This window comes from Muscardinus avellanarius, assembly GCF_963383645.1.
Source record: "Muscardinus avellanarius genome assembly, chromosome: 15".
NCBI classification, from domain to species: domain Eukaryota; kingdom Metazoa; phylum Chordata; class Mammalia; order Rodentia; family Gliridae; genus Muscardinus; species Muscardinus avellanarius.
The window spans coordinates 2,226,994-2,250,790 of NC_137801.1; the positions used below are offsets into that span (position 1 = coordinate 2,226,994).

General features: G+C 48.0%; 1 protein-coding gene across 1 annotated transcript in view; it reads left to right on the top strand.

Moving 5' to 3' along the window:
* Positions 1-907: 907 nt before the first annotated feature.
* DCDC2C (doublecortin domain containing 2C) overlaps positions 908-23,797 on the top strand; it is a gene marked incomplete at both ends in the record, with an annotated part of 79,236 nt that continues 56,346 nt past the window's right edge. The window contains 5 exons of the mRNA XM_080711030.1: positions 908-1,194; positions 4,510-4,561; positions 10,572-10,648; positions 15,979-16,107; positions 22,400-22,537. Of these exons, the coding sequence (XP_080567156.1) occupies positions 908-1,194; positions 4,510-4,561; positions 10,572-10,648; positions 15,979-16,107; positions 22,400-22,537 (683 nt within the window). The remainder of the gene's footprint in view (positions 1,195-4,509; positions 4,562-10,571; positions 10,649-15,978; positions 16,108-22,399; positions 22,538-23,797) is intronic.

The following is a 23,797-nucleotide window of genomic DNA, read 5'->3' on the forward strand; positions in this document are numbered from 1 at the left end:
GCCCGTGGGAGTGTATCCCGGGAGGTAGAAGGGCGTCCAGGAACCCCAGTACTACACACACACACACACAAAATTACTTTAAAAATTATTGTTATTATCAGCGTTCCGTATCTCCACATGTTGATCCAACGGGCAATATGAAACCTGTTGTTTAAACCCATCAAACCTACTGGGAACACGTATTTCTAGAATCATTCATTTTCTAGCTCACGAGGACTGGCCCATCTATACTTGGAATAGGAAACAACTTTGCCAACTCTGCTTCTCCCCCCCCCCTCAAAAAAAAAAAAAAAACCTCTCCAAATGAGTGCATTAGGAGCAGCAGGCGCTAGCAGCCACAGCAGCCCAGCTCCCCGCTCTGAGCAGGCCTAAAAGACTTTGGGGCTAAGTCAACTACTCCGTACAGACAGCTGGGCTTTGCAGCGCACCCTGGCAAGCCCAGCATTTGGGAGGCTAAGCCAGGGGTTCGCGGACAGCCCCATCTACTTAGGCCCTTTGCAACTCAGCAGAACCTGTTTCAAAGTAAAAAATAAAAATAGAGCCGAGGGTGCAGCTTGGAGACAGAATGCGCCTGGGTTCGGTCCCCAGTACTTCAAAAAACAAAACAGAAGAGAAAAACACACAAAACCCGAGCAGCTTCCAGCTGGGGCCCAAATTGGATGGCCATGGCGACCCACAGCGCAGCGGGAGCGGCGTGGCAGGCCGTGACTCCTCCTGGCGCTCCCATCCCGCAGGTAGGCAGGCACGGCTCCCTCTTCTTTCTCGGAGCCTGCCATCCTCCCCTGCCCAGGCCCCCGCGGCCAGGCCTGGCCTCTCCCCCGGCCGGCCTCGGTCACAATCACCGCCGCGTCAGCACCTGGGCCCGGCGCCGCCCGGCCTCCGGAGCGCAGAGCGAGCGAGCGGCGCCATGGGCACGCGCGGGCCCTACGCGCTGGTGGACACCACGCCGGCCAAGACCATCCTGGTGTACCGCAACGGGGACCAGTTCTATGTGGGCCGCAAGTTCGTGTTCTCGCGGCGCCACGTGGCCAACTTCGAGGTGCTGCTGGAGCAGCTGACCGCGCAGGTGGACGTGCCCTTCGGCGTGCGGCGCCTCTACACGCCCACGCGCGGCCGCCAGGTGCACGAGCTGGACGCGCTGCAGGCGGGCGGCAAGTACGTGGCCGCGGGCCGCGAGCGCTTCAAGAAGCTCGAGTAAGTGCGCTGGGCCCCGGCCTCCTGCGGGCCATGGAAGTGCACCTGCGGGCCATGGAGGTGCACCTGCGGGCCATGGAGGTGCACCTGCGGGCCATGGAGGTGCACCTGCGGGCCATGGAGGTGCACCTGCGGGCCATGGGGGTGCACCTGTGGGCCATGGGGGTGCACTTGTGGGCCATGGGGGTGCACTTGCGCACCTCTGGGCCAGGGCGGCGCTCCTGCGGCCATGGAGATGCACCCGTGCACCTGTTAGCCATGGTGCCTGCCCTCCTGCGCTCCATCCCGGAAGGAACAGGCCACCCACAGCACATAGGACCGGTGTCCATTTTAGTGAGGGCTAGAGGGGACTGGGAAAGGCCGGCGAGCCTTGCACCGTCCATGGGATGGGGACTCAGTAGGCCTCTCCACGCGCTCCTGGTCCTGGTCCTGGCGTGGTCACACCTGCAGTGCATCCCTCACCCAGCTCCTGAATTCTGCTTCTGCTTTCAGTTATGTCAGCCGGTTTTCCCTCATGGTCCTTTATTTTCTTGTGAGTGCACTTTTTTTTTTTCTTTTTCTCTGACTGAGGGTCCCTCTTTTCCTCTCATTTTAAAATGTGCAGAAATTCTAGGAGGGCTGACCAAAAGTGCGATTCTTCAGAAAGAATGTCTGCTTTCTTCCAGATGCCAGGAAAACTCCCAACCCTTGGATGCTCTGAGGCTTTAATTTCGAAAAAAAAAAAAAAAAAAGTAGTGCCGTTTAGTGTGAGCGAGGTGGTGGGTAGTTCTGAATTTGTAATGGTGCTTGCAATGATTCGAACTTAACATGCTGTTGATTCTGGAGAGAAGAATCATCACAGCTGATAAAAAGAGTTTGATTAATGTCATAACATTTTACTTAATTTATTTTTGTGGTACTAGGGATGGAACCCAGGGGCATTCTACCTTTGAGCGATACCCCTAGCCCTATTTTTTAGTCTTTATTTTGAAACAGGGCCCCACTGAGTTTCAAAGGGCCTCACTAAGTAGCTGAGGCTGTCTGCGAGCCGTGATCGTCCCGTCTCAGCCTCCTGAATGCTAAGGTTACAAGCGTGCGCCACCACGCCTCTCCTCTAATAGACTTATCAGTGCCTTGTAATGGTACGTCATAGTGAGAGTCAGTGGTACGTACATGCACACAGCAATTGGCGTATTTCTCCCTCCAATCCTCTTTCCTTCTTCCCCATATGTTACTGAGACTGGGAGTGAAACCTTGCATGGGAGTAAACTTAGTTGACCTGCTCCCCTCCCCATACCCCTCTCCTCTGAATGTGTGTTGATTTTCTTTTCTTTTCTTTTCTTTCTTTTTTTTTTGTGGTACTGGGGATGGAATCCAGAGCATTCTACCTCCAAGCTACACCCCCAGCCCTATTTTTTATTCTTTATTTTGAAACTGGGTCTCACTAAGTAGCTGAGGCTGTCCGAGAACCTGAGATCCTCCTGTCTCAGTCTTCCGAGTGCGGGGATTACAAGTGTGCACCGCCACGCCCCACTCCTGTGCGTTGATTTTCTGTGTGGAGGTCATGGTCCACCACCTGGGGTGGGGGGGTGGGGCTTTGTGTGGTCCAGGGATTTTTTTTTAAATCACATATGTGCTCTTATTGCTAAAGTCGACAAGTACTATTTGCATGTGAAGTTCCACAAAGAGAAGCATTTGGGTTTCATTTCCTTCACTACGTTTTAGGTCAATGGGGTATGAAATCGGAATCCAGACTTTGGTGACTAGAGCTTTGAAAAGTGTTTATGCCGATGGTGCCGGGATCAGTGAGCCAGCACTTGCTGGGTATTTATACAGCCCGTAACTGCTGAGCCACTGAGCAGTTCAAATTAATTTTCTCCAGAAAATAAGGTTCTAATTGTGCCACCAGCAAATGAACTTTGAAGTGACGCCTGATGATGTATTAGTCCTGGGGCTCTCCTCGTGATAACAGCGATGAGATGGTACGTGGGGAAGACAAACACCATTAAATCTATCCCATATCCAATCATTATTCAAGTACTTCCCGTGTTTTTGGAGTTAATGAATTCAAACACGAGTTTATTCCTTCTACAAAACAAAGTGTCACAGGCTTACAGTTAGTTAAAGAAATAAATTTCCTGTAAAGCCAAGAATTGATGAACTCTTTTGTGAAGAAAATCATATTCACAACAAACTCCAGACCAACATATGTGTGTATGTTTGGGGGACGGGCTCCACATAGCTTGGCTCATAACTGGAATATGGTTCTCTTCACTTTAAGAGTTCATTGCTGACATGCAGATGTGAAAATACTATTTAAATCAAGCCACCCCGGTTCTTCTAGACCCCAGACTTTTCTTGGACTCACCTGAACCGGACATCTGCATGGAGTTGAATCCAGGCTGGTCTCGGGTTCTGGGTTCTGGTCTGCTGTTGGCTTGTGGTGGGAACATCTCTGAACATGTTGTCCCGGTCTTTCCTGATCTGATAAAAAGCACATTGAGTGGGGCATGGCGGTGCTTGCCTGTAATCCCAGTACTTGGGCTACTGAGACAGGAGGATTGCAGGTTGCAGACCAACCAGATCAGCAACTTAGACCCTGTTTCAAAATAAGAAATAAAAATTTTAAAAAGGGGAGGCTGGGTTTGTAGCTTGGAGGTAGAATGACCCTAGGTTTAATTCCCAGTAACCCCCCCCCCATGCCATTGAATTAGACCATTTTTTTTTGGTGGCACTGGGGATTAAACCCAGGGACATTCTACAACTAAGCTACACCTCTAGACTGATTTTATTTCTTACTTGGAAACAGATTCTCACTAGGTTTCTGAGCGCCTCATTAAATTGCTGAGGCTGGCCGCGAACCTGTGATCCTCCTGTTTCAGCCTTCCAAGTACTGGGATGACAAATGTGCTCCACCGTGTCTGGCTTGAATTAGATTATTTCTTTTTTATTTTATTATTATTCTTTATTCGGAAACAGAGTCTTTTTATTATTATTATTCTTTACTTGGAAACGGAGGTCCTCACTAAGTAGCTGAGGCTGGCCGTGAACCTGCGATCCTCCTGTCTCAGCTTCCCAAGTACTGGGATTCCAAGCTTGTGCCACCAAGCCTGGCTTGAATTAGACCATTCCTAAGTCACTCTTTGCTGAAAATCACGTGAGGGAGAGTGGTGCCCCAAGGTGACAGCCTTCACGGGCAGCGCTGGGGAGCCCCGCTGGAGGGCCGCCCTGCCGTGTGTGTGGGGGGGTGTTTTAATGTGGAAGAGGCTGTGTCTCTAATGAGACCCAATTCTCTAAATACTCCTAACGATGCTTTGTCCTTTCTTCTTTTTGCAGTTATATTCATATTATTCCCAGAAAACCTCCGAAGCTGAGAAAGTTGAAGGAAGTAAGTGCTCCTTGCTAACTAATAAGCATGAGATAAAGTGGATGACTTGGTAAAAATCTAAACACCAGTGTTGAGTAACTGAAGTTTAGGGGCAGTGCTTGGCGGGAGTGCTTACCAAGGCACGTCAGAACCTACCTGCTGAGCGCGTCAGGCCTGGCAGCGCGCAGACGTCACCAAAGGATGGTTGGTAAAAATATCCTAAGGTCACACCTGGGGAGGTCGTCTTTTTTTTTTTTTTTTTTGGTGGTACTGGGGTTCCTGGAAACCCTTTTACCTCTGGGCTACACTCCCAGACCTATTTTTATACTTTTTAAAATTTGGAAACAGGGTCTCTTAAGCCAGCGCGGCTGGCTTCGAACCTGCGCGATCCTCCTGTCTCCGCCTCCCAAGTGCGGGGATTACAAGCGTGCACCACCACGCCCAGCTAAGAGGTGGTCATCTTTGAGGGTCTACCATGCAATTATTTGTCAAAACCTTTTGCTTTTGTTTTGGAGATTTGGGAAATCAGATGTCAGGAAAAGCAATCGCAAGTTATGCGATGTTGAAAGCCAATTATACTGCTGAATTTAAAGGCTTTCCAACAAATTCTCAGGGCTAAGCTGGACATTTGAGAGGGCCCCAGGGTGGGCTAATCACCACTCCCTTCATGTCTCTCGATTCTTGGCAAAAGCAACCAACCGTCTGTTCGAGGAGACTGCTCTTTTCCGCAGGCGATGAAAACCACCAGCTTTACGCAGCGTCACCTGTTGACGCCTGGAATTTGGCAGGGTGTTTCCTGTAGAGAGGACTCGTCGTTTTGTGGAGTGTCCCCCAGGCAAGGCGTTCTGAAGGTGTCCGTGTTACGAAGTCTGGCCTCTCTGAAGTTTGCTCTTCTCTGAAGTTTGGGCAGCAACAATCCCAGCCTTGCTGGGTGTGGCAGGACTCCACGATGCAGGGTGGAGAGGCCCAGCAGCAGCCCGGCGGTGTGCCCCCTGCCCGTTCTAAGTCAACAGTACAGTGCTGTGTCCCGGCGTGACCACCCCTAGCCAATGGCTTCCTTCCCTCTAGGGAAGTTGGAATGCCTCCTTAGACTTTGTCCTTCAGGGCAGCAAAATTAAGTCAAGCCCACCATGTTCCCTAAAATTGTCATCTCCAGGTGCCCTGGGCAGGCTTCCACCCCATTTTGTGTTGCAGGGGTGCGCTAACACACAGAGTCAGCGCTGTGCCCTTTGTCTGGGCAGAGAGGGCCCGCGACTCAGCACCTCTCCTCAGAGTGTGTGTTCTACTCTGAGACTCGCCCATTCTTTGCACCTGGCAGTGCTTTAACTAAGAGGGTGACATTCCAGGACAGGGAGGAAAGCTCCAGGTAGCCCTGTGAAGCCTTGTCTCCTAGCCGAGGAAGCCCTGGGCAGCTGAGACACAGGGCAATTTCTCCTGAGTGAGCCTATGTAGCTTGTGCCTTTTAACTTATCTGAGTCATTTCAGTATTTTTCCCTTTCTGTGGTCCCGGGGAGGGAACCCAAGCCCTTGAGTGGCCAGGTGAGTTTTTTGCTACTGATTACCTCACATGTGGGGCGAGTGGCAACCCCAGCCAGTTGGCAAAATGCCAGCTTTGAGACCTCTGATGAAACTTTACAAAGGACATCAAGTCAGTTCAACCATGACTTGTCTTTCTTTTGAATTTCTTTTCAAATTGCCTATTTTTCCAAAGATAGAAGATAAAAAACCACTGTCAGCATGACCAGCAGGCCTGAGGAACCTGTCGCCCGCCCAGGCAGGTTCTGGCCACACGGGCCTGTCCTCTGGGGAGCTCGGCTGCTGCATGCAGCCGGGGACAGGGAGAGCGCTGCAGAGTGGCAGGGTTCCCCTGTAGGCTTCCCCAGCGAACAGCAGGGCTTGCTGCTGGGTGGCTCCGATGCTCCTCCCCTCCGTTATGTCACTGCTACAGGAAGGGTGAACTAGTCAAGACTTTTCAACAGTCTCAGGAGAGGGGAAGCCAGTTCTTTCTTCGACTTACAGCATAGCAGACTGAGTAATATACAGTGACCCTGAGAGTGGCCCAGTATGACCTTTCTTTTTTATGAATGAAACAAGAAATGAGAAGACTGCCGCTCTTGGCACAGGGTCCCGGGATCTGTGGCCTTGGATGTCTCCAGCTGAGTTCGCTCTGGCTCTCCAGTCGGGCGGCCCCTGTCCAGTGGCGTGGCGGAGGTGGTCTGGTGCTGGGCTGCTCGTGGCATGTGCAGGTGAGCACTGGAGAACCATGTGCCCACCGTGAGGCTCTCCTAGGTGTGCTCACCTGGCCAGCCTGGGTGCTGGAAGCTCCTGAGCCTTTCCAGCTTGGTGTTTGCACGGGGAGGGCTGTAGGGACACCTCTGAGGACAGAGTGGCACGAGGCCAGGAGCTCGGAGCCTGATGGCAAACAGCAGTGGCGGCGATGGTGCTCCTCACTCCCGTAGACCCTCAACTGCTCCCCTGTTGCTGGTGTTGAGAGCGGAGACCTCAGAAGGTGTCTGCCTTGTTATTTGCGTTGCGTGAAGAACTGGCAAGTGACATCAGACAGCTCCAGGCCCCATAGCTCATGCTCTGGTCTGCATCCCGACAGTGGTAACCTAAAGCCCTGACCACGTAACTTAGGAGAAAGAAGATTTTGTTTGTTGTGGTTTGGGGTTCAGTTCCTGTGAAGCCAGGAACTGTGGGTCTTGGGACGTGGCGGTGGGGGCTTGCTCCTCACACCATGGAAACAACAGAGAGAGCAGGGGGAGGAGGAACCACATATGATCCCCAGGGCCGCACCCCACAGACCCACCTCTAGCCACACACTGCCGGCCTACAGGGATCACCCAGGTAACTCCATTATGATGGGTTGTCCACTGCTGGGATTGCAACCCTCAAGACTTGATCCTGACAACTCCAACACCCATTGATACGTGCTTCAAAAGGCCATTCAATACTTAACCCTAACAGCTAGTAAGTGGCGGGGCCAGAACCAGAATTATGGGCGAGTCCACGCCCAGGGCACTGAGCTCTGTGCTTCGTCGGCAAAGGCTCCAGAATTTGTGCTGCAAACCATTGCCAGAGCATGCTTTCTGGTGGCTTCTTATGGCTGGATGCTTAGTGCTGTGTGTTCTTAGGACTGTGATATGATCTGATTCTTTATTCCCTGGATATTTGGGCTGATCGTTTTAAAACTTAGGTATGAATGTGCGAAGACTCTCCTGCAAAGCCCGACAATAAACCACAGGTGCAACATGGTGAAACGCAGCCATGGCGACCTTGCTGTCGCCCCTCGTTGACTTAGATTTGGTTCCTGCACTTCGGCTAAGTAGATCTACAGCCCAGGAGGTCTCAGCCTCCCAGGGCAGATGAGCGGATACGTGAACCGGACTGTCACCACCGTCAGAGAGTGACAGCAAAACACATGCTTGCCCGATGCTGCTGCTTCCTAGGAGAGTATTACAGGAAGTACAGGGACAAAACCGACAAAAAACCCAGAACCGTGTATTTAATAGCTGAAGTTATTTAATTAGGCAGGTGATATCAGGGTTAATGAATCATTAACACATCAAAAGAGCAATTAGCTCACAGTTTCCACGACTTCCTGCAATCAGGCAGAAGAGCTGTTATAAGTCTATACCTGAGTCACGGAGTTTTGTGAAAGATAATTTCTGTTGTTTTGTTTCCAAACAGGGTCTGCAAATGCATGCTCATTGTTGGTATTCATGGCGATGTTGTCCGTGATTAGTGTGCAGGTGTGTGTAGTTTTGTACGTAGTATGCAGCAGGGTGCAGACGGGTAGAGGTGTGCATTTTCACAATCTGCGGTGGCCTCCCCTTTCTCTGCACTCCCCTGAAGCGTGTCAGTCTGTCTTCTGCTGTGGTAGCTTTCACTTACCCCTCCTTCCTTTGGATTCATAAAGTAGTTGTTAACCCTTGCACGGGCCACTCACCCTTTGCACACCGAGGCCCTCTGTTGAGTGTGAGTCTTTGCTTGCAGCAGAACCACGTTCCGCAACCACTGTGTAAGCCAGCGAACAAGGAACATTGTCAGGGAGAGCCGTGGCGTGTGCTTGGACAGGGCCTCTGGAGGGCTGCCGTCTAAGTGACTTCTCACGCGAGGGGGAGGACATGCTGGCTCAGGTGCTGGGCGGCACAGCATTTCCAGGCTGGAGGGCTGAGGACAGGGCCGGAGTGCGGGGAGCAGAGGCGGGGAGCTGGCGGAGGAGAGAAGCACACAGCCGGGATGGGCTGCACCAGGAGGCGTCACAGAGACGGCTGCTCTGTGGTATGGTCACCAAAGCCACTCTGCTTGACTTTGTCGGTGACTTTTGACACAACTTGGAGGGTTCTGGCAGGCCTCCCAACATCAGCGGGTCATGTGCCTGTCTGTGACGAAGCTGGGGAGGGTCAGACGTGGAGGGACCAGAGAACGAGACAGGCCCTGGAGGCCGCCTGCTGGGCCAGGCAGGGCAGGAGCCCAGGAGCACACTTGGGATATGTCGTCTCAGGGGTGGATCCCTACAGGCTGGAGGGTCCTGGCTTTAGCCAGCGGGGGTGGGGGGCTGTCACAGCCTGGGAGGGGACGGCATCAGCAAGGGGCTGGGAGTGTGTGGTGGGAGGGGCGCTGGGCATGGGTTCTGCTGATGTACCAAGGCTGGTTGCCTTGTGGCGCTTTAGAGATGGTGCTGGGCATGTGGGTGCAGGAAGGGAGGTTGGGGGATTCTGACCCAGGCTCCTCAGGGTGCAGCAGAGGCTCAGGGCCTGTGTGTGGGCAGGCCAGGGGCCAGGGCAGCTGTCTGCACTGTCGGGTAGAGGGCGTGGAGTGCACATAGCTGAGTAAGACCACCGCACATGGGGCAGGGGACACAGGCGGGTGGCTTCTGCTCTAGGCGGGTCTGGACTTTGTTCTCTGGATGTGGGGAGTCCTCCAAGGCTGCCATGCAGGTATACTTCAGGGGAGGTATTGCACAGGTGTCAAGGCCGGGTGATTGGGCCTGGAGGATGACTGGTAGGTGGGGAGGCCCCTCCACTGGTGCACAGTGAGCTCAGAGGCGTGCGTGGCAGGGCCAACCTTTCTGAGGACGGCGGGCCGCAGGGCACAGGCTGGTGGGGCCATACCCAGGAGCTTCAGCCTTTTCAAGCCAGAGCCATGACCATCAGCTCTGCAGAGCCCCCTCTGCTTCCTTCCATGCAGGTCCTTAACCGAGGTCTGGGGACTTTGCCCCCTGGTGTGACTCTCAGGAACTCTTCCTCCTTGGCAGTCTCAGCTGCTGAGGCAGCAGCTACTGCAGGGCCACCTGGTGGCTCCACCTTCCTGATGGCTTTCTCAGAAAAGAGCCAGGAGGGGTCAGAGGAGATGGGGTGGAGCCCCCTGCTGGCCAGGACAGCCGGCTAGGATCTTGGAGTCTGAAAAACAGAAGCTACCATGCCTAGCGTGATGGCGCACGCTTGTAATCCCCGCGCTTGGGAGGCGGAGACAGGAGGATCGTGCAGGTTCGAAGCCAGCCGTGCTGGCTTAAGAGACCCTATTTCCAAATAAAAATATAAAAATAGGTCTGGGAGTGTAGCCTGGAGGTAGAAGGGCTCCCAGGAACCCCAGTACCACACACACACACAAATAAAACAAAACAAAAAACAGAAGCTACCCTGTCCACTCTTGGGTGCCCGTGGTTCAGCCAGCAGGGATGGGGGCACTGGAGGTCATCCACGTGTATTGGATGAATCACTGGGGCATCTGGTGCAAGACGTGCCACCCTCCTCTGTCCCTCTGTCTGTCCCCCTCACCCTCCAGCACTCTGCGTCCCCACTACTCAGTACATGCATTCAGCTCCAAATGCCCACACACGTACCTGCTGGGATCCTGTGCACCCCAACACAGGCCCACAGGCCCCTCTCCCGAGTCCCTCCTGGGTCCTGCCCCGGGTGTCCTGTTCACAAGGGAACCCCCTCCACTCACATTTGGGGGAAGGTGCTTCGTATGCTGTGGTTGCTAGTTTGAGCTGGATGCCGAGGCTTCATTTTTCTCTTTTCAGATCAAACCTGTGGTACATTGTGACATAAATGTGCCTTCCAGGTGGCAAACGTATCACCGTGTGTCCAGATATATAAAGTGAGTACAACATCCTGCGCAAAAGTCTAAAAACCTACTGTAGCTTCTTACAAACATTACTTTCCAGCCCGACCGGTTGTCCTGGTCATCGTCGTCGTTGTCGTTCTCCTCTCCTCCTCCTCCTCCTCCTCCTCCTCCTCCTCCTCCTCCTCCTCCTCCCCTCCTCCTCCTCCTCCTCCTCTCCTCCTCCTCTCCTCCTCCTCCTCCTCCTCTCCTCCTCCTCCTCCTCTCCTCCTCCTCCTCTCCTCCTCCTCCTCCTCTCCTCCTCCTTGTCCTCTCCTCCTCCTCCTCCTCTCCTCCTCCTCCTCCTCCTCCTCCTCCTTCTCCTCCTCCTCCTCCTCTCCTCCTCCTTGTCCTCTCCTCCTCCTCCTCCTCTCCTCCTCCTCCTCCTCCTCCTCCTCCTCTCCTCCTCCTCTCCTCCTCCTCCTCCTCTCCTCCTCCTCTCCTCCTCCTCCTTCTCCTCCTCCTCCTCCTCTCCTCCTCCTCCTCCTCCTCCTCCTTCTCCTCCTCTCCTCCTCCTCCTCCTCTCCTCCTCCTCCTCCTCTCCTCCTCCTCCTCCTTCTCCTCCTCCTCCTCCTCCTCCTCCTCCTCCTCCTCCTCTCCTGCCCGCCCTCCCCATCCTGGCTCTGATTGGCTAGTCCTTCTGCCATGAGCATTTTCTATGGCTGTGCCTGTCGGGAGCTACGGGTTCTTTCTTCTTGAACGTTGCGTTTGGAAGAGCAGTCCAGTTGCCATGCCAGTGTTTACAGAATAGTTTTCCTCAGGATGGAAAAGTAAAAGTGTCTCACACACAGTCTAGTTTTGGACTGCCCCCACCAACAGTCTCAGCTATTGGGTGTTGACGGGAGATCTAAAAGCTGTTCTTCCTGCCATAAGCTCCCAGACGCCTTCTTGGGCCTTCAGGATGCGCTGGCAAGGACAGGTTTGGACTCCTCAGGCCCCTCTGTGGTCCAGCTGCTGCCTCTGGGATTGAGGGAGAACGTGCTGGACCACGCGTGGGTTCGTGTCCCGGCTCTTCATCGGGGTTTTGTGATGTTTATGCACTTTGTTTCTTTGAGTTTGTTTCCTTGGATGTGAAGCAGGATGGGGAACGTCTAGTAGAAGTCATGGAGGAAAAAACCCACAGCCCGCCTGGGCTTGGGGACAGCACTTCTTCCCAACCCTTAGGTCACCCGGATGCTTTGAGGTCTTTTCGCGACTGAAATCTCAGCTAGAGCTCAAGATAGTACTGTTCCTGTCAACACTCACGACTGCCGTCTAACATGACTGGCTGCACAACTTAGAGGAAGGAGGGTTTACTCGCTCACAGCTTTTGGAGGTTTTCAGTTCAGTCCACATGAGGCTGGGTCTGCGGATCTCAGGGTTGGGGTGAGAAGTGGAGAGAGGGAGAAAGCAAGGGCTCTGCTTTCGTGTCCTGGAAGTCGGGAGCCAAAGAGCAGCAAACGAGGACATTCAAAGGCAAAGGCACAGTCCCTAAGCCACACCCCCAGGACCACCTCCTCAGCTGCACCCCACCTACCCAGCAGAGCCAGACCTGGGAAACAGAGAAGGAAGCATCATGGATCAGCCAAACTTCACGCCTTTTGCACATCCTCGGAACCATGTCTTGAAGTACTTGACCTTCAGCTGTGTAGGGAGCTGCTTAAATCTGAATGCTATAGAGGCCTTTTATAAACATGAGATCTCTTTTGAAATAATAAAAGGCCTGGCATTTCTAAATGCTGTGAATGACATATTTTTGTGAAGAATGTGTAGCAAGCTCAGGGAACTAATGGGTTGGTAGATCCTTCATGATAAGGTACGCAACTGACCTAAAACTACATTTTATGGGCATGACCCAAGATATTGATGATTCTTACTTTCTTGCCGGACATTTTTTTTCCTTTCAGTTATAAACCTTTACTCTCATGACATTCTCTATATCTGTGTGCTGGAAATTCCACTAGATGGACCCAAACAGCCATCGAAAGAAACGCAGGGCCCCTCTACTGAGAAAAGACCTGACCATGTTTGCCTGGAGACCTTGCAACTATAAAAACAACAAACAGGGGTTAGACGGCCTTCCGCATCTTCCACGATCAACACCAAAGGGCTGTGGCCCTCTTGCAAACTGGGGGTCGAGGCTGGTGGAGCACGGGCTCACGGAGCTGGTGTCTTGGCACAGCCAGGCTGGGACCTGGGCTCCGCAGCAGTTAGCTGGTCGTGGCCACAGCGTGTGAAGCTGTGGTTTGGAGGTTGAGGCCAAGTCAGTCCTGGTTCCGGCTCTGACTGTGCAACCTAATGTCCCCCTTCCCAGGATTATCTTCCACCTCCCTTTTCACGTTTGGCCTCATATAAAAAGACCCTCTCCCTCGTTCAGTTTAGATTGAGATAGAAAATAGAGATGGACTCAGTTCTATTTTTAAAAGAGTTTTAAGTCTTACTTAGTTCTGTTTTTTATTTAGAAATGAGCTAGCGAGAGGTGACCAAGACTTATGAGTAGTTTAAATGGGCACTCCCTCCCTGTCACAAAGGGTGTGAGACGGGGGAGGAGGGAGGGAAGGCTGGCCTCGGGCCTCTGTGCGTACCTGCTCCTAGACACCAGCAGGGTTCCCCTCTGTCTCACCTGGAGCAGGGACTGAGACAGCAGTCCAGCTCTCACCGCAAAGATGGTGTCAGAGACAAACACAGCCAGACTTGAGTCAGAGTGGCACAGACAGTTGCTCGGTGCCTGAAGACAGCAGCAGGAAGAGCCCGGCTCATTCTGGTTGGAGCAGAGGTGACTCCAGTGTTTTAGAGGAGAAACGAGGGAGGTGGTGCGGTCAGTGGATGTGAAGAGAAAGCCGTGTCTGCCATCAGCCACTGTTGAGTAGGATTCTAGCCTCCCGCCGAGACTGGAGCGAAACAAGAATTGGTGCCATTCCCCCGATAAATACAAATTCAGCGGTAATAATTTTGGATGGCTGCATAACTTGTTATATGATTATGCCACAATTAAACAACTCCTTCATACTTATAGGTTTAGACTTTTATATCTTTGTTTTTATTTATAATTGGATGAGAAATATCATAACTCACATATAAATTTTTTCCACATTTCTGTGGAATGACTGGACCAATGGTTATCGATCCTTACATTGCCTCGATCTTTCCTGCCAAAGTGCCCTTCAAGAAGATGGTGCTAATTTTTAAGTACATCAGTGGTGTGTGAATATGTCTATTTCTCAACATGCAGGATAAGAATGTATATTAAATGTTTTATAAATGGAGGCATAATGTAAAATTATTTTAATGTTTATTTATTGTATTACTATTGGTAATCTACATTTAGAAAAACTTCCACCATAATGCAGTTAGAAAAACCAATTGTTGAAAACATTGCAGTAATTCTTCATTGTGGTAGCAACAGCACATTAGTGAACTGTGGGTTGATGCATTGCATAGAACATTTCTTTCTATGGTTCATTTTGGGCAGTATTAAATATGGAAGAAGTTAAACTCTGGGTTGACTAAAAGTCTTTTTTGCCATAAAGCTTTAGCAGGGAAAATGGATTTTCTTTATTGTGACATACACATTAAATTAAAACTTATATTCACTCAGAGGAAAAAACATCTTTATCAAATTCTGTAATTTGCATTTAAGGAAAATAAAACTAGTGTTTCCATCAGCATTGTTGCTGCTGTGTATCAGGCACCCGACTTGCACAACTTCAGAGGGAGGAAGGTTTATTTGCTCAGGGTTTTGGAGAAGTTCAGAGGTCAAAGTCCAGGTTTGGGAATACTTCTTCCACAACCGCATCTCCTCAGGAGATATTTGTGGGGAGCAGAGACAGCGAGGGATGGGGAGAGGGACACAGACAGTGCCCAAGGCCACACCTACAGTGACCTGCCTCCAGCCATGCTCTGCCTTCTGAGCACAAGGTCTGGGGGACTTTTTGTGTGTGTGTGTGTGGTACTAGGGTTGGAACCCAGGGGCATTCTACTTCCGAGCTACACCCCAAGGCCTGTTTTTTATTCTTTATTTTGAAACAAGGTCTCACTGAGTTGCAAAGGGCCTCACTAAGTATCTGAGGCTGTCTTCGAACCTGTGCAGTCCTCCTGTTTCAGCCTACCAAGTTCTGGGATTACAAGCGTGCTCCACCATGCCCGGCTATATTTTACCTTTTAAAATGCAAGCTATGAGAGTTTAAAAATATTACCAAGTGGTAGTGATTAATGTGTCTCAGTTTTGTTAACAGCAGAGAGCTAATAACTTTGTCTTGGATTTTATTTTTTATTTTATTATTATTTTTTTTGTGGTACTGGGAGTGGAACCCAGAAGCTTTCTACCTCCGGGCTATACTCCCAGACCTTTTTTAATCTTTTATTTGGAAACAGGGTCTCACTAAGTTGCTGAGAGCCTCACTAAGTAGCTGAGGCTGGCTTCGAACCTGTGCGATTCTCCTGTCTCAGCCTCCCAAGCGCGGGGATTACAGGCGTGCGCCACCATGCCCAGCTTGTCTTGGATTTTAAACATCTCCTAAGTTTCCCCTTTGCTCCAACACATAGGAATAATAAAATTAACCAAAGAGATGACATGAAAGCTGCCTTGAGCCTGCAAGAGCAAAGCAGTCATTTTTTTTCTCTTTTCAGAAGACTGCAGGTCATTTCCTTTTGAGGGTCTGTCTTGTCTTATGGGAAGGGGGAAGAAATAACCACATTTTTTAAGGCATAATTTCAGCTTTCTTTCCAAAGGGATACAATTTTCTTCCATTTTACCCACCAGAGCAGTTGAAGGAATATAATATTTTAAATATGTATACATATTTATTTATTTATTTTTATTTTTTATTTTTTGGTGGTACTGGGGTTCCTGGAAGCTCTTCTACCTCTGGGCTAGACTCCCAGACCTATTTTATTCCTATTTTATATTTTATATTTATTCCTATTTTATATTTTTATTTGGAAACAGGTTCTCTTAAGCCAGCGTGGCTGGCTTCGAACCTGTGCGATCCTCCTGTCTCCGCCTCCCAAGCGCGGGGATTACAAGCGTGCGCCACCACGCCCGGATAATATGTATATATTTAAAAAGTAGAGTTTGTCCCACTTATCTGGACACTTTATAGATTATATAGAAAGATATTTTCCTAAACCATCCTGTCTGTAGGCTTGAAGAGAGTGTGTGCAGCTGCACCCGGTCCTCAGTGGAGCTTGGTTGTTTTCTTAGCGTCTGCTTAGCTTGACACATTGTTTTTGCAGTTCTGTAAATATAAATATATTAGTATTTAAATATGTATGTATCTTGTGTGTGTGCTTTTAAAGTTTTTCAAATTTAAGGTATTAATGAATGTTTTTTCTTTTTATTCCTACAGCGTTTTCACAAATGGAAAATTATTTATTCCACCCGTAAAAATTATTATACCCAAATTCAGCTTATCGGATTGGAATAGCGTGCTGGCCATAATTGGAGAAAAAGTCTTTCCGCTGGGCGGTGTTCGAAAGTAAGGGGGCTCTTCTGTATGAGAGCCGGGGCAACGACGGATTGTTCACCTAATTTTCTAAGAGCATTTCCTACCTGGTCTAGAGCGGTCTAAAATGATTCCTCATAAGCTTTCACTGTAATATTTTGGAGCAGACAATAACTTCTCAATCTTTAAACCATTTTTACTTTAAACCAGTCTTATTAACTTATCCACTCAGAGTATTGTGCATTGACCGTGAGCTGGGTGCAGTGAACACTGCATCACAAAAGCGTTGTTCCTGAAAGCCCTGCTGCTGGCCAACAGTTACTGTTGAACAAGATGCTGCATTTGGTAGAATGAAGGCCTCTCTCTTGGTCTGATGAAACCACACTAAGGAGCCAACTTCGGAGGCTTGGCAGATTCCTTTGGAGTTGATTTCGCGGGGCAAGTGGGCATGCACACAGGAGGTAGCCCTCAGTGGCTTCTGCCTCGGGCTTTGGAATCAGACCTGAAGCCACGCCGCCTTCTGCCACCTGTATCTTCACTATCTCATGTTTGTCCTTACACTCTTGATGTCTTTTTCTGCATCTGCAGAATTGGAAATGATAGCAATCCCTATTCCTCAGAGTCACAGCCTGTGTCTAGTGCTTACCGAGTGCTCAGTCAGTATGTAGTAAGGGGTAATTTGTGGCAGTGATTATGACCATGGCCATTGGTAAAGCGTGAACAAGCATGGTGCATTGGGGGGCACTACACCATGCCGCTATATAAAACTCTACACCATTGTAAGGGAAATGGAGACCTACGGCTGGAACTCAGGCCCAATGAAGACCTACAGACCATGCCTGATGCGTGCCATCCTGTAATCACTGAATCCCGTTTGTGGAGATGAAAGTTCTCCATGGACATTGTGATGAGGAACTGTAAGATCAGGACTAGCGATAGCTACAAGTCATGTAGCTGGGACAACTACCTGGTCAGACCGTTAGTTTTAAAGATGCTAATAGAGAAGGAATGGGAAAGGTGTTCTATGCACATAGAAACCAAACGAGAGTGAGGATAGCTACATTTATGCTGCATAAAATAGCAAAGACTGTAAGAGGAAAAAAAAGACCACTATATAATGTTAAGGGGATTAACCATTTGAGAAGATATAACAGTTATAGATATTAATGCACACAAAATTTGAGCATGCAACGATATGAAGCAAGTATTAACTGCAGTAATGTTAAGCCCTTCTCAATTCAGTGAGACCCTGTTTTAAAATTAAAAAGACTAAAATATAGGGCTGAGGGTGTATATTGGAGGTGTAATGCCTCTGGGTTCCTTCCCCAGTACTGCAAAAACAAAACAACAACAACAGCAAAAACTACCAAAAAAACAAAACAAAAAAATCAAGTCCTAACAAATTTAAGATCAAAATTATATCAGATGTGTTGGTCAGCTTTCCATTACTGTGATGAGTACCTGAGAAACTCAATTTATAAAGACAAAAGGATTGTTTCAGCTCAGTTTTAGAGGGCTCAGTCCATGACCAGTTGACTCTACTGCCTCGGGCTAGTGGTAACACATCATGGTAGGAGTATGGCAGAGGAGAAGTGCTCATTATCGTTGGAAAGTGAACAAAAAGTGGGTAAGGGATCAGAACCCTTAAGTCCCCTTCAAGTGCATGCTCCAGTGACCTGAAGACCTCCCATTAGTGCAGCTCTTAAAGTTTCCCTTGATTCTCAGTATTACCAAGCTGGGGCCAAGTCATCAACACATGGGCCTTTGGGGGACTCTCAAGAGTAAGATAATAGCTCAAAGTAACTTTTATGACTCGAATGGTCTGAAACGATAAGCCAATTATAGGAAGAAACTGGAAAATTCACAAATGTGTGGGAATTAACACACTTTGTCGCCACCAATGTATCAAATCACAAGATAAATTAAAAAATTCTTGAGACAAACGAAAGTGGAGATCCAGCATACTAAAATTTCTGGAGAAGAAGCAGTTTTAAGAGGCTTGTTTATAATCATAAATGCCTGCATTGAGAAAAAGGAAAAAATTTAAATACACAATCCAACTTTAAACCTCAAGGATCTAGGGAAGAAGAGCAAAAGAGGCCCAAAGTTAGAATAAGGACAGGGATGGTAAAGATGAGGGCAGAAATAAACGAACAGAGGCTATTAAAATAATAGAAAAGATCAGCGGGAATAGGAGTTGGGTTTTTAAAAAGGTTAAACAAAATTGACAAACTTTAGTTAGACAACCAAGAAAATATGAAACACTACTCAAATGTATGAAATTGCAAATGAAAGCAAAAACATAAGATCTAGAAGTTCTAGACAGAGCAGTTCACTAACAAAAATAAATTCAAAGTGTCAAGAAAAAGTAAAATTGTCTTTGCACATGACTTGATCTTATATAGAAAATCCTAAAGAATTCACCAAAATATGTTGGAAATAAGAAACAAAGTGGTAAATTGCAGCATTCAAACCCAATATATAAAAATCAGTTGCAGAGCTGGGCGTGGTGGCACATGCTTGTAATGTCAGTACTTGGGAGGCTGAGACAGGAGGATTACAGGTTCATGGCCAGCCTCAGCTACTCACTGAGGCCCTCTGCAATTTAGTGAGACCCTATTTCAAAATAAGGAATAAAAACAGGGCTGAGAGTGTAGCTTGAGGTAGAATGACCCTGGGTTCAATCCCCAGTAACACCTCCACCAAAAAAAAAAAAAATTCATTTTTATATCAAATAGCAAACTCTTCCATTTACTGCAACAGCAAATGGCACCAAAAATAATGAAATAGGAGTTAGTAAAAAGAGGTAAAAATATTTATACTAACACTTGTAAAACACTGAAGAAGAGCTGGGCATGGTGGCGCATGCTTGTAATCCCAGCGCTTGGGAGGCTGAGACATGAGGATCTTGTAGGTTTGAAGCCAGCCTCAGCTACTTAGTGAGATCCTGTTTACAAATAAAGTATAAGATAGATCTGGGAGTGTAGCCCGGAGGTAGAAAGCCCCTGGGTCCCACCCTCAGTAACACACACACACACACACACACACACACACACACACACACACAAAGGAAAAAAAAAAAGACTGAAGAAGACACAAATAAATGGAGGGATATCCCATGTTCATGAATTGAAAGAAGCAATGTAAAGCAATTTATGCAATGCAATTTCCATCAAAATTCCAATGGAGATTTATTTTGCATAAATGGAAAAAAACAAAAACTTATTAGAACCACACAATATTCTGAATAACCAAAGCAATCTTGAGAAAGAAGAACCTAGCTGAAGGCATTATAATTCTTGATTTTAAAGTGTATTGCAAAGCTATAATCATCAAAATAGTATTGTAGTAGCATAGAAACACATAGACAAGTACAGTAGAGATCACAGAAATAAATCCATGCAGATAGAGTCAACTAATATTTTACAAGGGGGACAAGAATACACAATGGGTAAAGATAGTTTATTATTTTTTTACAATAAATGGTGCTAGGAAAACTGGATATCCACATGCGGATGAAGTTGTACTCTTAGATTCTGAAAATAATCACTTCATTTTCTTCATCTTAATTTTAAAGTAGGTGTAGACAAGTGTGCTGTCAGTCTGATTCCCGTTGTGTGTATCTGTTTTTTTTCTGTGGGGCATTTTGGGATACTCCTCCTGTGTTCTCAGAGGACACTCTGGTGAGCCTGAAGTGAGTTTTACCATGATTTATCCCATGATCTCTGGACTCTTTCAGTCCAAGGCTTCCCTCCTTTATTAATTCTGTGAAACTGATCATTATCTTAACATATTTCTTCCTCTTTTCTGTTATTCTAACTTATTTTTTGGATTCTAGTGATCTGCATGGTGGCATTTCTATTCATCCTCATGTCTTGGCTTTTCTTTATATATCTCATTTCTTAATTCTGTCAGCTTTTTTCTAGAAGAGTTGCTTGGTTTTTTATCTTCCAAAGATAAAAGTAGTTTGTTCCTGACCTGTGTCCATTGCATAGTTCACCTTATTATTGGTCTTTTTCTGCTATTTTGGTCTCAAATTATGATTTTTCCTGGTTTCTTTTTCCTGGTTTCCTGTTCTTGTTTCATATTGGTAATCTCTCCCCTTGTTTCTTTTATAGCAGTTTTCATATTGATGGTAATTACGGGTTTATCTGCCCCACCACATCTACTGCTGGTGCTCGTTTCCCCTTAAGGCCATGCTCTCTGACCCCGAGGACTGCGGCTTTCGGCCTTTCCTCTCCTTATTCCTGCAGGACCCTGCCCTTCGTTCCTGTGGCCCCTCAGCTGATGAGCCTTCTTGCTTTCCTAATTTACTGCTGGACACTTTCTCCAGCTGTCTGAGACTACCAGTGGAGGATGAGAACTGATTGTCCCAAGGCCATGGCGGGGAGAAGAGGCACAGAATTCCAAGTCTTGCTTCACACTGAAGCTTGGGCTCCATGTCCGAGTCTCCTGCTTTCCTAACTGCACGGGCTCTCTGGGGCACCTCACTCTGTCTGCTGTCATGATGTTCTTCTCCTAGGCTTCCTTCAGGGCTAGTCTAAAGCAGCAGCTCTCAGCAGCCCCAGGAGCAGCAGTACCAACACCAGCTGAATCTTTATAAACAAAATTCTCAGGCCTCATCCTAGACTTACTGAGTCGGAAGATCGCAGGGGCCACTGCTCTGCTTCAACAAGCCTTCTGTTGGTCTGGTGCACACCTGGGGGGCAGGCTGAGCTCTGCGCATCCTGACTTTCATGTGTCCTGCAGTCATTCTCCTCTTCCCCTCCTGCACTCGCTGTCCTGATTCTGTTTCATGCACAGCCGCATGGTGGCTCTGTCTCCTCTCATGGGGAGTTTCTTTCTCCTTGGTCACTTCCTGTCCACTATGACTAGTGTACTATGGCTAGAACTTAGCTCTTATCCACTCTTCCATGGAAATCTTCTGCCACTCAGTTGACATTAATGATAAAGTCCTTTCCCTGGAGCTCGAGGATCTTTATGAACTGCCCTTGACCAGGCATCCGGGTGCTCTATCTGTAAACACCCCTCAGTGGCAGGCAAGCTCTATGTCCTGGCTCTTTGGCACCATCACCTCAGGCTGCCCCAGACAGCTCTAGTCCATCTTCACAGGATGAGATATCACCTCCTTCCTATTTGACTGTGACTCTTTGACTTTGTCCAGATTACAGTTGAATTTACTATTTCTCTTCTTGAACCCTCTGTTGGTCATCTTCCTGTTACTGTGACAGAATACCTGAATAAGCAACTTAATAAGGGACAAAGTTCATTTTGGCTCACAGTGTTGGAGATTTCAGGTCACAGCTGGTTAGGGCCATTGCCTCTGGACCTGTGGCGAGGCAGTGTATCATGGCGAGAGCATGTGGTAGAGGAATATATTCCCCTCATGGTGGTCAGGAAACAGAGAGAAAGAGGGAGAGGAAGGGTCCCAGTTTCCCCTTCAGAAGCATGCCCCCAATTACCTAACTTCCTTCCACTAGGCCCCGCCTCTTAAAGGTTCCATCACCTCTGAGTAGTGCCACAAGCAGGGAACTAACTTTTAGCACATGAGCCTTTGGTGATGTTCAAGATCTAATTTATAGCAGAAACCTGGCATTTTGTCCCTTTCTTGTCATATTTGTTTTTATAATTTTTTATACTTCTTGATTTTAGGGGGAAGCAATGACTTTCATATATATGTGTATATGTATTATAGGTGTATGCCTTATAATGACAATTCATATATGCACATACCGTTATTTTGTCTGTTTCCTTCTCTACACCTCCCCTCTCCCTCACCTCCTCCTCCTGAGTTATAGTGTTATACAATGACCACCTCATTATCTTGTGTAAAAAAGATGCTCGGTGTTGGTTGAATTGACTCCTCCTTTCAATAAATGCACTAGTGAATGAATACCCCAGAGAGTACTGAATAAAAAGTAGACTAATATATTAGTCTTTTAGTGCTTATAAAAAGGCACATTATTTGCTAATACATTCTGGTTTGTTTTCCAAGTATTGTTATAAGAATACAAGCAATTTGTATTAATTTTAGCAGTGATTAGTTAAAATTAATTGAATAAGCAAGAGCTTAACACGTTCTCGAGAGTCTCTGAGCACTTGTGCATAATTAAAATATGCTTTAATTAAAAAATACAAAAGTGGAAGGCACGTCTGTCCTGGAGGAGCAGCTCTCAGAGGGTTTAATTAGCAGGTGGGTCAGGCTTGCTTGTGAGTTTTTCTGTCTGCGGGAGTTCACATCCCAGCCCTAGTACCTGCCGAAGACATGGCAGCCCTGCATTACTGGTCTTGACGGCTTCTTCCCACTTCCTCTTTCTCTCTGCAGATTATTTACAATGAATGGACATCTTTTAAACAACTCGGAGGATTTGCAGGACAATCAGTTTTATGTTGCGGCAGGCCTGGAGACTTTCAAGTATTATCCCTACTGGAGGGCCCCCAATGTTCCCAGCGAGGTCCAACAGTGAGTAGGTTTTCTGACTTTGCTTCCCGAGTTTTGGTTTCAGAAAGATTTGTCCTTCTCCCCCCGGTACTTCTTCAGAAGATATCTGGGTCATATGGGTTACTTTTCTTTTCTTTTCTTTCTTTTTTTTTTTTTGTGGTACGGGGGTTCCTGGAAGCCCTTCTATCTCCGGGCTACACTCCCAGACCTATTATATATATATTTTTTATTTGGAAACAGGGTCTCTTAAGCCAGCGAGGCTGGCTCCGAACCTGCGCGATCCTCCTGTCTCCGCCTCCCAAGTGCGGGGATTACAAGCGTGCGACACCACGCCCGGCTATGGGTTACTTTTCTATAGTACAACTTGATATCCTCATTATATAGAGGATACAGCTCTGCAGTTCTCAAGTTAGGCATGGAGAAATACTCTTCCTTGGCATATACACAAAGAGGGACTGTGCTGATTCTGTGTCTTTCCCCTGGGATTTAGAGCATTCTGGAGATCAGGAGTTGAAATGTGCAGAATAGACGCAGGTCACTCCCAGGACCCTGGAATGCCGCCGGTCGCACCCAGCACAGGGTCTGTTTTCTTAACCCAAATCACATTTCCTTACCTGAAATACAGTGTGGGCTGGTGTCAGTGTCTTGATGCAAAAAGCCACAGGGTTCATGGTACAGCTGGATGTGGCTAAGAGGACATACCGCAGTGGTGTGTGTGTGTGTGTGTGTGTGTGTGTGTGTGTGTGTGTGTATACAAGAAGAGGCAAATAGAGGAAGATGGAAGATGGAAACCCTTGTCTGTCCCCATAAAGAATGAGACAACTGTCCCTTCTCCGGAGTTTTCTCCCTCCGGTTTCCATCTTGAACAGCCATTTAAGCTCTAGTACCCAACCCTAGCAGGCTGCTTGTCTTGTAGGCATGCCTGAGCAATGCCCTGAACTGTGTCCTGTGACAGAAGACCAGTGTTTGGGCTCTGAGCCGCTTCTCTGATGCCAGCTGAGACCTGAGTGGATGGTCACCGCTGTCGCCAGACAGCAGCTCTCCCATTGGTTGTCTTTGGCAAGTCAGGGAAGGAGGTGGTCAGGTTTATATTCTAGGAAGAAATCACATTCATTGCTTCCTTAAAGAACTCTTGATGTCCCGCCCACTCACTACTCATAGGTGCTATTTGTGGAGTCTCACTCCAGGTATCGTGGTTATCTATGGACTACACATAGCCCCAAACAACTTTCTAACTTTTCTTTGTTGTATTAGATGCAGAAAACTCTTTATTCATTGGGT